General features: G+C 56.0%; 1 protein-coding gene across 6 annotated transcripts in view; it reads right to left on the reverse strand.

Moving 5' to 3' along the window:
• Nucleotides 1–954: 954 nt before the first annotated feature.
• The window catches only part of JADE2 (jade family PHD finger 2), a 77,713-nt gene continuing 65,402 nt past the window's right edge, over nucleotides 955–13,265 (reverse strand). For all 6 annotated transcript variants that reach the window (XM_058677838.1, XM_058677837.1, XM_058677833.1 and 3 more), the window contains 4 exons: nucleotides 12,040–12,504; nucleotides 7,193–7,310; nucleotides 5,586–5,714; nucleotides 955–4,737 (listed from right to left, as the gene is read on the reverse strand). In XM_058677838.1, coding sequence (XP_058533821.1) covers nucleotides 3,923–4,737; nucleotides 5,586–5,714; nucleotides 7,193–7,310; nucleotides 12,040–12,504 — 1,527 coding nt within the window. In that variant the 3' untranslated portion in view covers nucleotides 955–3,922. The remainder of the gene's footprint in view (nucleotides 4,738–5,585; nucleotides 5,715–7,192; nucleotides 7,311–12,039; nucleotides 12,505–13,265) is intronic.

Below are 13,265 nucleotides of genomic sequence, written 5' to 3' on the forward strand. Positions count from 1 at the left end.
GCTGTTTCCAGACCTGCTTGGCTAAGCACTAACTACTGCATGGGTGCTTCTGTGAATAAGCAAGGAATGAACCAGACATCTTCAGGTTTAGGGGTGGATGCCCTGGGAAGCTGTCTTGCTGTCCCAGGCACATAGCCAGCATGGCACAGAAGCATCGCCTCTGCCCGGAGGTATGATTTGGATCTTTGAGCTGCAAGGGACAGCCCTGAGAACTGACTGCTGGCCTGCCCTTGAGCACAGTTCCCCTGCATGTGGTCTAAAATGTCTACCAAACCTACCCACTGCCACTATTCCTTAGGTCCCCAGCACACCCCATGCAATGGAGTCTCATACCAGCCAGCACAGAAAACATTGCTTTATTGATTGCGTTTGCCAACACATGAGGAGTGCAAAGGGCTCCAGGAGACACAGGCCCTGATGGGGTGGAGGTGAGAGGGGCCGGGATCCGGACAGCCCGGGCAGTGAACAGGACAGGATGGGGCTGGGAGCGAGGCAGCAGCGGCAACACAGAATCATGCAGGGCACAGCGGGCGGCAGCCACACACAGGCTGCCAGACATTCTATTGCTCGTTAAGGGTTGCAAACATGGACAATGTACAAAAAGGAGAAATAGGTCTTTGCGGTAATGAAAAATACATTTTTTCTCTACAAAGGAATCTTCTCTAATACAAGAAAATAAATATTGCAACATAAGCCAAAAATAATTTAAAATTGCTCTTTTCAATATATTTTCAATATTTCTCTTGTATATTAACAAATGGCACATCACTTTCTTTGAAACAGACAGAAGGTGTCTCCTCCTGTGACATTCATTTCACCCCCCCACCACCCTTCAAGACCATCTGCAGCACAAGGCATGCGACTGAGGGAGAAGGTGGCAGGAAGCGCCTTAAAGAACAACCAAGGTTCCCAGACTCCAGCCCTGGCTCTTTGGCCAATGTGGCCAGACGGGCCAGGCTATAGGGTTCCAGATCATTCTGCAGGGCGTCAGGAACAGGCAGAGGTTGACCACACCTACCACAGAGCAAGGCAGTGCCAAGTACTGTTGCTGCTGATTTGTTAGAACTGGACAGTGGAGCCTCTAGGACAATGCCATGTCCTGTGGGATGCACCTGTAGCCATGCATGAACAAGGACACATGCACCCCACACTCCAGTGCCACATCTGGATACCCAGGCAGCTTCCCCAAGGACAGAGGCTCTTCCTATGCAAATGCTCACACTCTGCCCCAGGGCAGCATTCCTATGAGAGGAGTGTTCTGCTTTTGTCTTTCAAAATACACTTATGATGCAGAAAAATACTTTTCCTTGCACATTATCCTTTATCATGTGATGAGGGAGTTGGAGGTCAGGTAGGGTGACCAGGACTGGTGAGAATGTGGGACAACAGCCAGAATGAGTTACGGAGCAGCTGCTGCCTCCTGGATAGGAGGCAGCCAATGTGTGGGCAGATGCGGTTGGGAGAAAGCTCTGCCATGGTCTTGGAGTCGGGCAAGGCCCCCTATACCATGTAGATAGGAGGTCAGGAAAGGAGTGAAGGAGCCATGACTAACAGGAGACAGGCAAAGGGGTCAGGGCCAGCAGCCTGGCATCCCAGCCCGTTTCAAGCCTACAGCCTCCCTCGAAGTGGAGGGCTGCCTCGTGAAGTTGGTGTGAGGGCTGGTGTGGGAGTGAAGCAGCCCAGCAACCAGCTTACCTCCCATACACTTGGGTGCTGAGGGTCCCAGAACCAGCCTCTCTCCAGAATACTCCACTGGCCCAATCCCTAGCAGGGTTTGGTTGTTCTTTAGGCCTTTCCTCCCACAACGCCACAGGAAAAGTTTGCCAGCCAGCAGGGACAAAATCCCCGGGGTGGGAGGAGGGCCATTCAAAGGCAGTAAACAGAGACTGGGGTTGGGACGCTGATGCTGACACTGCACTGGTCACTACTACCAAGGCAGGCAGGCAGACTAACTACGTGGTAGCTCATGCCCTCCTGACGCCCACCCATACCCTTGGTGTCCACCTTGGACTGCACGCGAAGAGTGCGGCGTCTGAACCAAAGTTGTCTTTAGTTGCCCATTTTGCGAAAATCCACATGGAACTGAGTGTCAATGCTGATGCCACTGTCGTACCTTGAGTCAGGGATCAGGCGATGGCCAGGCTTGCCCCTGGACATTATTTGCTCTGTAGACTGGGGTGGATGGGTGGGAACCACAGGGTCGAAACTTTTCCATGCTGGTTTCACTGGCAGGATTGTACCCCCCACCATGAGTTTGAGTCCAGGCCAGCTCATGGGGCGGGAGGGGGGCCCATCCCAGGACCTGAACCCCCACACCCAGGTGCAAGGGAGCGGCAGTGAAGCCTTCTTTTGCCAGGGCTGGGCCCATCCCTGTGGAGGTGCGCAAGGAGCCCATCTCCGTCCTTTGTTGCTCAAGAACTTGATTGGCAAAAAGTCCAAGTGACAAGTTGTCAGGTCCCGGCTGTGCTGTGTTATGGTCAAAATATTCTTTGGCATCCATAGAAAGATTCGACTGATTCACTGGACTTTTGCAAAGTTCTTGCTGGAGATTTTCTGGCTTCACCAGTGGCAGAAGTAACCCCGGAGTAATTCATAAAAGAAAAAAAAATACAATGTTTTCGAGGAATCCCTTTTGTTGTGTTCCCTGAGCTATCACCCTGGGGCCGCTCCACTAAAACTTTCCACAGCCATTACCTGGGACCTACAGGGGTGAGGGGAGGAGGAGGCAGGGCAGTAGTGGTGGGGAACAGGGTACAGGTAAAAGACAGGATTAAGGCTCAGGGGAATGGAGGAACAGGGGGATGTCCCCAGACTTCAGCCAGCCCCAAGGAAGGCTGGCGGCGGCTGCCCTGGGCCCCGGGATCCCACTGCTCGTTGGAAGCAGGGGTTTCCTAGAGGAAACCAAGGAAGAAGCTCATCTCTTAGCAGGACTAGGAAACTCGAAAAGGCAAACGGTCCGGTCTGGTCAACTCTGGGAGTGATCAGACTTTGGCCAGGACTGGCCCCAAAGGAAAGGAAGGAAGCGGGAGCCCCCCCCCGAGTGGTTCTCTGCAAGGGGCTGGTCTGAGTCCCCCACCCTGGCTGGGCACTGGCCCTCCCGGGCAGCCACCTGCACAACTGGCTGCTGCATGGGAGTCCCCTGAGTAAACAGCACAGCTCCAGGACTGGAGGAGCCCCACCTCCCCAGAGCTGCTGGGCCCGGCGCTGGCAGGGGCAGGGCGGTGAGGTGGGGTTACAGGGTTGGGGAGTGGGCCTCCACTGCTGTGGGCTGGTCAGGAGCAGCTGCTGGGTGCCCAGGAGCCAGCAGGCCCCAGCACCCCATCAGTGCTTTCTCAGATAGACTCGTTGTGCTTGTGACAGTGAGCAGTCTCTGGCTGGGGGTCACCTAGTGAACTGTCTTGGGGATCAGTGGAGTGCAGCAGGACCCCCCGCCCCCTCCAAAGAAAAAAACAACCCGCCCCCCAAAAAACAAACAAACAGAAAAAAAGAAATGAGCCCCAGTGAGACCCCGGGACAAGGTGGGTAGGCCCTGGGCTGGCCTGTCCGTTGTGAAATAATGCCCAAACGACAGTGCGAGTTACCCAGCGGCCTCGGGCCAGGGGCCTGAGTGCCACTTTTTACCACCTCTGGCTAAGCCAAGGCCCAGCAACGCAGCGTGGGCCAGGCAAGGGTGATGCGCAAGGCCTGGCCCAGTGCAGGTGGCTGGAGTGCAGGAAGGACTCCTGACATCCTAGGCCAGGGTGGAGGAAAAACGACAGTGTGGAATCCAAAATGTGTCCAACATCTAGAAGGAACCCACAGAGGACTGGTAGCTCGAGGCTCAGGATGGGGGCCCTCAGCAGAGATCAGAAATGGCAGTTGTAACTGGGCTGAGGCCATGGGGTGGGGAAGGGACGGGCCAGGGCATGGCCAGGGGTGAGTTTTAGGAGGCCAGGACTCCCATGCGGACCACCTCCTCGGCCCCTGCCTCCCGGGGACCCTGCTGCACCCCACCGTCCTCAGCTTCAACATCCGAGTCACTCAGCTCCCCATCTGAGAAGTAGCCATCAGTCTCAGTGTCAAACTGTAGGCTGACCTTGGGCCGCTCGGCCAAGGTGGAGGGCGGTCCTGTCCCAGTGTCAGGCCTGGTGCCTGAGGACCGTCGGGTTCCCTTGCTCTCACGGGACAGCCTCAGCCGTCCTGGGGGCTTAGGATTCGCCACAGGGCCAGGCACTTGGACATTCAAGTCAGCAGCTGTTGGGGCTGCCTCGTCTGGGGTCTCGGGGTCCAGCAGTGGGGGGTTTTCAGGGACTTTTGGGAGAGGACAGTCCCTGGTGGCAGGGCTGGATGGCAGGTGGGAAGACGTCCGCCGCGGTGGCTTCCGGGCAGGTGGCTCCTGCCCACCCTTGACGCTGCCCATGTCCTGGGCCCAGGGCTTCTTAGGGGGTCTGTCTGGGGCCGTCCGTGAGCCAGGCGTGTCCTGGGGTGGTGGAGGTTTCTTCTTGGCAGGCAGGCGGGTGCGGCCACGGGCCTTTCTGGCGGGGTCACCAGGGCGCAGTGAGGGGTCACGCATGAAGCTCAGCAGGGTCTCCTCGTCTTGCAACAGCTCTTCCGACAGCAGCCCCGGGGCAGGGTCTTCGCGATGCCCATTGTTGAGTGACCACTCGCTCATAGCCATGTTCTCAGCTGTGATCTGCACCGACTGTGCCAGCCAGCTGTTAAAGAAGGTGCCGTCGATGGGGAACGAAGTGGACAGGCCTGGTGAGGGATAGGAGGCAGGTGAGACAAAAGCCCTCCTTTGGGAAGCCCGGGGATGGGGGGAGAGGGGAGCCTTCCCGGCTCAAATATACATAGATTTCCCACATTCCTTCTGGGCCACATCCAGGCAAGACATCTTGTCCATTCCCCTCTTCTCCCCTAAAGACATCCTGCCCCCTGGACTGGCACCAGCACCAGCGCTTGGAGTGGCTACAAAGTCAGGATGTGGGCCCTTCGATCCTGTATCATGCAGATCCTTGAGATGGCAAGGGCAGGACACTACACCCATCAGAGGAGGCCTGTGAGGGAAGGGATGGTGGGAATGGGAAAAGGGAAATTGAGAACACCTTCAAGCCACCAGAGGGCGCTGGAAGGTCATGAGCACTTCTTGCCTGGGTACCAGGGCAAAGAGCTTGGATACCAAGAGAGGTCACAAAGTAGATTCAAGGTGCAAGGTGGCAGGTGGCACCTCACAGATGTCAGTGTTGCTGAGACTTGGCCTCCCCCACAGACACACAAACTGTCACTTCCTTGATACTGGGGATGAGGCCTAGACGGGGACCCTACTCTGCTCTCAGGCTGTGTGTGATATCATGGGAGGCCAAGACCCAAATGAGGGCCTGTCCCTCAGGGACACAGGGACAACAGAGGTAGAGCCCGCTGTATCTCCCAGGGTTAATTCCAGGCTGGGGTTGAAGGATGGGTCCTTACGGAAGGATTCTGGGGCTGGTAATGTGGGACTGACTGGGCCAGGCCTCCTCCAGGTACTGCCTAGAGAGGGGGCAGGGTGTGAGTGTGGAAGGGGTGAGCACCTAGCCAGGACCCAACATGGGATGATGGTCACTCACCCAGCTGCCCTAGGACGGAGTCGGGCCCCGCCTTCAATTTCTCCTTCTTCTCGGGGCTGCTTTTGGGAGCCTCACGACTATTCTTCTTGCACTCACTCTTCTTGCCCTTGGCTCTCTTCCCAGACCGTTCTAGAGGATGACAGGAGAGAGATGGTGACCCGAACAGACACAGGACCTTCATTACCACATGGCTGCCCAAGCGCCCTCCACCAGCCAGGGCTCACCCTTCTTGGCACAGAAGGTCACAGCCAGGGGACAAGTTGCTCACTGCTGCTCCTGGGGTGGGCACAGGGCCAGGAGGGAGGTTGTCAGAGCACTTGGACCATGTGGTCTGGTCCCAGCAGCCCTGGGCCTTGGGAGAGTGTGGACAGGGCAGGCCTTAAGTACCAGGCCAGGGGGCTGAGTACAGAGGGGCAAAGAGCACTGCTGAGGGTGAGAAGCCTAGTGGGCATTCCTTACACCACTGTCAACGAAATACTGGGAGCCAGTCTCTGGCCTGGATGTCCGGCTTGCCGACAAGGTTGAGCAGAGGAAGGCACCTCATGTGCAGCTTCTGGGCTCGCCAGAGGAGGGCATCCTGAACAAGGCTGAGGGACATGGCCCTGCTCCACCTTTGGGACAGATCCCCAGGTCCTCTGGAGGGAGGCTCCTTGCTGCCCTCAGGAGGGCCTGTACTCCTTCCCAGGCCACAGCCAGTGACCCTCTGCCTCACTGAGGCATCACAGCCTCCCTGTGCCCAGCAGTGGCATACCAGCTGCAAGCATCTCTACCATGCCACTGCTTGACCTCTGGGCTGTTCTAAATCTGCTCTGTGATTGGTTTGTCCTTCACTTAACTTGTCCCTGGTCACATGGTTCCAGGAAGCCTGAAATGCTTCAGTCTGGGTACAGGGTGAGCTCCTCCTGGCTGTGACCTGCCCTGACCCAGCACCCGTACTTGGCTGTACCAGGTCCTCAGTCACGGGCTCCAGCAGTGGCCCTGCTGCTCTCCTCCCACAGCTCCACGCCAGGCCCAGCCTGACCCAGGGCTGATGAAGCAATGGCAGGCCTGCTAGCTACATGACAACTAAACATCAGGACTTCCTCCCCAGCACACAGTGGGAAGGGCCTGTGAATGGCTGAGATCAGTGTCAGTGACTTTGGCCTACAGTTTCCAGGTCTGCTAAATGCACATGATGGCAGAGGAGAGTAACAGCAGAACTTGTGGCTGATGTAGTCAGTAGCATCGTACAGAAGGAACACGAGGCCACGTCCCAGCCCTGGGGCAGCTCCTATGAGGCTGTGCTGTGGGAATAACTTGCCAGCTCCTGGCCCTTCCTACCTCAGCCCCAGCTGAGCCACCAAGATGTGGGGCCTGGAATGCCCCTGTTCATGAGCCACAGCTCCAGAATTGCTGGGGCCGGGCAGACTAGGAAGCTCCCTGCAGGAAGGTCTGAGGACCACAGTGTCCACCTCCCTCATGGCCCCCTCAGGACCTCCTAGCTGGGTGACAGAGATACCAGGCAGGAGCAGTGGCCCTGGGACCCTGAAATACTCCCTCCCTCACTGCTCCCAGGGAGCTAGGCTCAGGCCACCATGCACACAGCAGCAGGTAGGGAGGGCACCTACCTTGACACAGATCCTGTTCAACAAGCCTCATCTGCAGGTGGAATATCTGCTCCTGGAGCTTGCAGAGGGCATGCTTCGTCCTCTCACGCCGTGTCACCATGTAGCACAGGTTTCTGACCTGAGGACACAGAGAGACATTCCCCGCTTTACTCACGCAGAGTCGCTTGTGGAGGTTGCACTCAGGACAGAGGCTGCCGCTGCCCCCTGTGCTGCCTACAGCATCCGGGAATCGGCTCCCAGGCCCTGGGATCAGCCTCAGCACAGGGCCACATGCTTCTGATCCAAACCACAGGGCCAATCATAGCCAGGTCAGCCATACTGCCCCTAAGGCCCCTCCCACACAGCTTCTTTCCTTTAAGTCCATGATGGCCCAGGCAAATAGAACTTCCTCCTGTGTGAATCCAACACTCTTGGCTGATATGAGGCCCACATTTTGATCCCCTCAATCCCTCATTTCCTAGAATCATCAACTGCTTGCTTCTCAGAGGTACTCAGGCTCCATTTTACCAAATACTGCATTATCCAGTTCTCTCACCACAATGGCATTCAGGGCCAAAATGCTGCTCTTATTTTAGATGTTTACCCAGCCTCCTCACACTGCCAGGTTTTGTCTTGTTTTTTAATTGAAGGAAAAAATAGTGTCATTACAAAAAAATTAAGCAGTACAAAAATGAATCAAGCAGAAAAGTCCCCAGTAACTAGGGCAGGGATTGGTAGCGCAGGTTTTCCGGTTTGATTAAGTTGTTTTGGTAGCAATAGATTCTGCAGACAGAGCCCAGATGTGGGGCTTGTGCAGCTAGCATGGACTTGCTGGGGTCTTTATAGAGGCGGGGCAGGGGGAGGTGGTGGGGGCAGCAGGCAGGGGACGCCTGGAGTGCATGTGCAGATCCAGAGCTTTTGCTGCAGTCAGATCCCAACTCAGGTCGAGGCTAGGAATGGAGTGCTTCAAGGTGGAACCTGGGGCCTCCTCCAGCCCTGAGAGAGACCTGGTGGTATGGCCAATGGGGCTAGAGAGTGTCTAAGACGGCCCCAGACATTGTGAGGGCCTAGTTGGAGCATCTGTAACTGATGGATCTGACCATGGGGGTGCTCAGAGCCTGGGTGCTACAGCTGGAGAGGCGGAGCTGCTAGGTGCCCAGCTGCACAGCTGAGATGTGACAGTGGCAGCAGGAAATCAAGGCAGTAAAACCATGTGGGCTGCCAGGCAGGAAGGTCTGGGAGCTGGGAGGGAGGGCTGCTCCCAAGGGAAAAGGGTAGGATGAGCTAACTCTAATGGAAGCGGAAAGGGAACTGTATGGTGGCCAAGGCAAGGCTCCCTTGGCCCGGGCCACAGGAAGGGTGAAGAAGGGAGATGGCATCCAGAGGGCTCCAATGTGGGAAAGCACATGGGCTTGGGTGTGAGGTGTCTGTGAGTAGGCTGCAGCCCTGAGGAGGAGGGCAGAGCCAAGGGAAGTCCCACATGGGAACCTCACTGCATCATGCCCAGGCTGGCTGGCAGGTGCCCACGGACTCACTTGTTCATTGTCCAGGATCTCCTGGTGTAGGGCGTGGCTTTGGCTATGAGCTGTGCAGTGAGAATAGGACTATGGAACATGGGGTTGTAAGGACAAGGTGGGCTTGGGTGGGGGCCCATAGGTCTCACTGTAGACATCCAGGACAGAGTCAACAGTGAGTGATGAAGTGACAAGCTGGCAGGTAGCCAGTATCTGAGGAGGGCAGGGCCTATTTCCCACTAACCCTTTCCCCCTAGGCAGCGGGAGCAACAGCCTTGGGGAGTCCCCAGCTGTTCCCCAGGGTGCCAGAGAGCTGCCTGTACTGTTTCGGTGCACCCTCAGGCCAGGTCAGACTCCTGGATGAAGCCCTAGTGAGGAGATGTGGACCGCAGCACAGGCATCTTCCTGCGCAGCCTGTGGGAAGGCATGGTTGCTAGGGGATGCGGCCGGCATTTGGCTGTCAGTGCAGCAATGTTTCTGTCAGCTGGGAATAACTCTGGAGGCCGCAGGGGCCTACAGCTGAACTTTAGGAAAGCCTGTCTTCTAGACTGACTGTAAATTGGATTTCTCACTGGGAGTGGCATGGGACCCTTGCCCAGTGGCTGTAGGCAAATCCATCAGGGAGGAGCCCTGATCCCTGGGTCCCACTTCTTCCAAGAGGCCAACTATCTGAGTCCAGACTGAGGCCAGACCTAACATCCCCCAACAAACTGCATGGGGCCAGCTCTGTCCCCGGGGTCAGACTCTCATTTTCCAGATGCCAAACCCAAAGCTCAGGGAAATGGAAAGAGAAGCAGAGGCGGTATGCAGTAGGCCAGGCTGGAAGCGGACACAGACCCAGCCCACCCAGTGCCGGGATCTCAAGCCCTTCCCTGCCTCCCAGCTGGAACTGAGCCTGAGCTGGCTCAGCGCCCGGTCACAGGCTGGATCCTCCTGGCTGCTGGCTGGGTGCCACAGGCAGGGCTGGCTACCCCCCACCATAGGGCTCTGCAAAAACCATTCTTCGCAGCAGTTGAAAGGTACTCTAGTCAGCAACCTGTGGCAGTGGCACCCAGACCCAGCTCCCCTCCATTTGACACTCAGCCCTGTCTGGACCCTTTCTCACCCTGTGCAGTGGCCCCCTCAACGTCAGCCCATTTCCTTTTCCTGACATGTGTGTGGGAGGGGGATGTCCAGGCCACCTGGACTTGGAGGACTCTGTACCCTACTCCTCCAGAGAGCTCCAGTCACCTGGGCACCCAAGCTCAGCCCTCAGCCCCACCTATGCTCCAATCGTGGGGCCAGGAGGTTAGGGGACAGTCCAGAGAGCACTTTTGCACTTTGGCTCAGGAAATAGGCAGCCATCTCTTCTCCTGACCACAGTCCCCCACCACCCGCCAGCACCAATCCAGGACCAAGTCCAAGCTCAAGCCCCAGGAAATGAGTTTCTGTAAGGCTTCCTGTGACGTCAGCTCTCCTCATCTCCTGGGCAGAACTGGGATGGCCTGCTTCCAGGCCCTTTGTCCAGGCTTTCTATCTCCAGGACAGCCTAGCCCGGTCACTTTATAGGGCAGACTGGTGCGGACCTGATGGCACTGTTGGGAATCAGCAGGAATACAGTATTAGGAGGAGGGGCAACGTTGGGCTGAAAGGTGGCTTAAGTTGCCACCTGCCATGCCGGCATCCCAGTGTGAGCCCCAGTTCCGGTCCTGAGTGCACCACTTCCGATCCAGCTTCCTGCTAATGCACCTGGGAAAACAGCGCAAGATGATTCCCCAAGTACTTGAGTCCCTGTCAGATCCGTGGGAGGACAGGATGGAGCTGTGACCATTTGGGAGGGAAAGAACCAATAAACATAAGATCTCGTTTGTTCTGTCACTCTGCCTTTTAAGTGAAATGAACCATAAAAAAGAGGGTCCAGCTAAGCAGCCTAGTGGCTAAACCCTTGCCTTGCACCACTGGGATCCCATATGGGCGCAGGTTTGTATCCCAGCTGCTCACTTCCCATCCAACTCCCTACTTGTGGCCTGGGAAAGCAGCAGAGGACAACCCAAAGTCTTGGGACTCTGCACCCACATGGGAGACCTGGAAGAAGCTCCTGGCTCCTGGCTTTGGATCAGCTTCACTCTGGCCATTATAGCCATTAGGGGAATGAACCAGTGGATGGAAGATCTTTCTTTCCGTATCTCCTTCTCTGTGTATATCTGCCTTTCCATAAATAAATAAATAGATAGTTAGCTAAATAAAATAAATAAATAAATAAAACGAATGAAAAAAGAATAAAGGAAACAATCAGGGGTTTGCACTGCAGACCCTTGGAGTTTGGGACTCAGGGAGTCTGGGACAACTCTCGCAGCTGCTTCAGTCTGACAACGGCTCTCACGCACCTGCCACGTGACTGGAAGCTGGGCCTCCCAGGATGAGGTAGTGTACCTTCTGCCCTGGCTAGAGCCGGCAATGCCAATTTTGCTCACTTCCACCTTTCCCTTTGACACAGTAGCAGGGAGTAGGATTCCAGCCAACAGACCCCAGGGCAGAGGAGTTGGGTGAAGGAGCAAGGAGATACTGTACTGTTAGCTGCTGTACAGTACAATGCCCGCCCAGATGGCCCAATAGATTTACAACAGATCAGCAACAGCCTCTGGTCACACAAAAACCCTCAAATGCTGCTGCCCAGGGCCTGGGGACAAGTTGAGCTCAGGGGTACCTGTGGAGGACACCTGTTAGGACTCCACAGGCTCTGTAACTCTGGAACTCATTGTAGCAGAGATTCAAGAGCCAAACAGTCCCCCTGCAACAGACCCAGGGGTCCCAGGACCTCTCACTCAGCTCTCAAGATTCCCCCATCCTGCAAGCCCCACCTCCAACCTGCCTCCAGCAAGTAGCTGGGAGGGTTCTACGAAAACTAATCATGTACTTCCAGAAGGAAATGCCAGAAGTTCCAGCTGCACTTTGGTCCACCAAGGCACATGGGATCCGAGGACACAAGCACAGCTCTGGAAGCCCATGCTTACACTGCTGGGTAACAGCCCACAAGCGGGGTAGGAAGCGCAGACATCCACTTGTGTTGGCTCATACATAACTGGCTGGTGGAGCCCCCATCCTTTCCTGATCGTGGATTTTCAGCAGCAGCTCAACCAGAACTGGGCAGGATGCAGAGGCCAGACCAAGGGTCTGAGGTTCAAGTCTTTGCGCTAGGCAGGTTCACTAATCCTTACCACGCCCGCAAAAGTGCAGGGACAAGTTGCAAAGTGAAAAGCTAGATCCTTCTTAGTTAAGTATTGGTCAGCCTGCCATGTGTGGGACCCAGAACCATTGGCTAGCTCAAGAGCTCGGTGTTGAGTCAGGTGTACAGGCAGACAGAAGGGTACTCACCCTCTCCAGGTCCTGCCGCAGGTGCATGAAGAGTTTCAGGCGGCGGTACAGGACATCCTGCTCCTGCTGGGCCAGGTTATCCACTTCGTCAGTCTTGGGGGTCAACAAGGCCTGGTTGCCATTGGCTTTCCTTTTGAGCTTCCAGTATTGGTAGATAAAGTCCACCAGTGCCTCTGGTAGGTCTAGTCGCTCCGCCACCTCAGCTGGGTCCACCAGCTCATAGAAGTCCTCCTCCAGCTGCTGTAGCCGCTGCTTACGCAGCGTCACCTTCTCCAGATCCTCGCCGGACTGGCTGGGCTCTGCAGGCTCGACTGGGGGCTCACCCCGTGAGCCACCATCACTGTGCTCCTGGCAGAACGACTTGAACTTGACTTCGTCATTATCTGCTAATATCGTCCGCATTTCCAGGCCATGATCGAAGGCGCATGTGACATGGAACGCTGTGACACAGGAAGGCATGGAACACTGGAGGGAGAGGCGGGGCAGTGTCAGGCATGAGCAGGCCCTAGTGGGAGGAGAGGAAGTGGGGCCTCCCCTGGGCTCCACCTAGAACACAGAATGCTGGGGACACCCCAAATCAAAAGGACTCCCAGTATCCTACACAGGTGGGACGGAGCAGGTGGTGAGCTAAAGGAGCCAACAATCACAGAAGATTGGGCAAGTCCCATAGGCATAGGTGGCAGCTTTATATGGGCAGAATGACTGGCACCAAACGCATAAAAAAGGCAGATACTGGGTCACCACTTCCTATACTTCTACCATGCTAAGGTGGGGACATTTGTTTTCCAGAAGGAAATAGACCTTTTCTTTCTGGCTTTACCCAGGCAACCTGGGGCTGGATCCTCTCAGTCAACTTTGGACAATGGCCTGGGAAACCTAACTGCTGCACAGTAACAGCTAACTCCTGGTGACCACTGCCACCGGCAAAGTCTTGCAAATGCAGGGAGGCACAATGACAACTGTTCTTGGAGTGGAAGGATGGTCAGGCAGAGGATGAAGCCCACCCCCACAGTACAGGACACAGGCATCAGCACCACCCAGGAACTTGAGAGACATGCAGATTTTCAGCCTTATGTGAGACCCACTGAGTCAGACCCTCTGGTGGGCCCAGCAAGCTGTGTTTGCCAATCTTTCCAGGTAACTCTAACCTGGGAACCTCTACTGGAGACAGAGCAGTGTGGCAGTGTCCTGAGTTGGGAGAATCTACCAAAAATCAGCCAGAGAAG

This window comes from Ochotona princeps, chromosome 19 (genome assembly GCF_030435755.1).
Source record: "Ochotona princeps isolate mOchPri1 chromosome 19, mOchPri1.hap1, whole genome shotgun sequence".
Classification (NCBI taxonomy): domain Eukaryota; kingdom Metazoa; phylum Chordata; class Mammalia; order Lagomorpha; family Ochotonidae; genus Ochotona; species Ochotona princeps.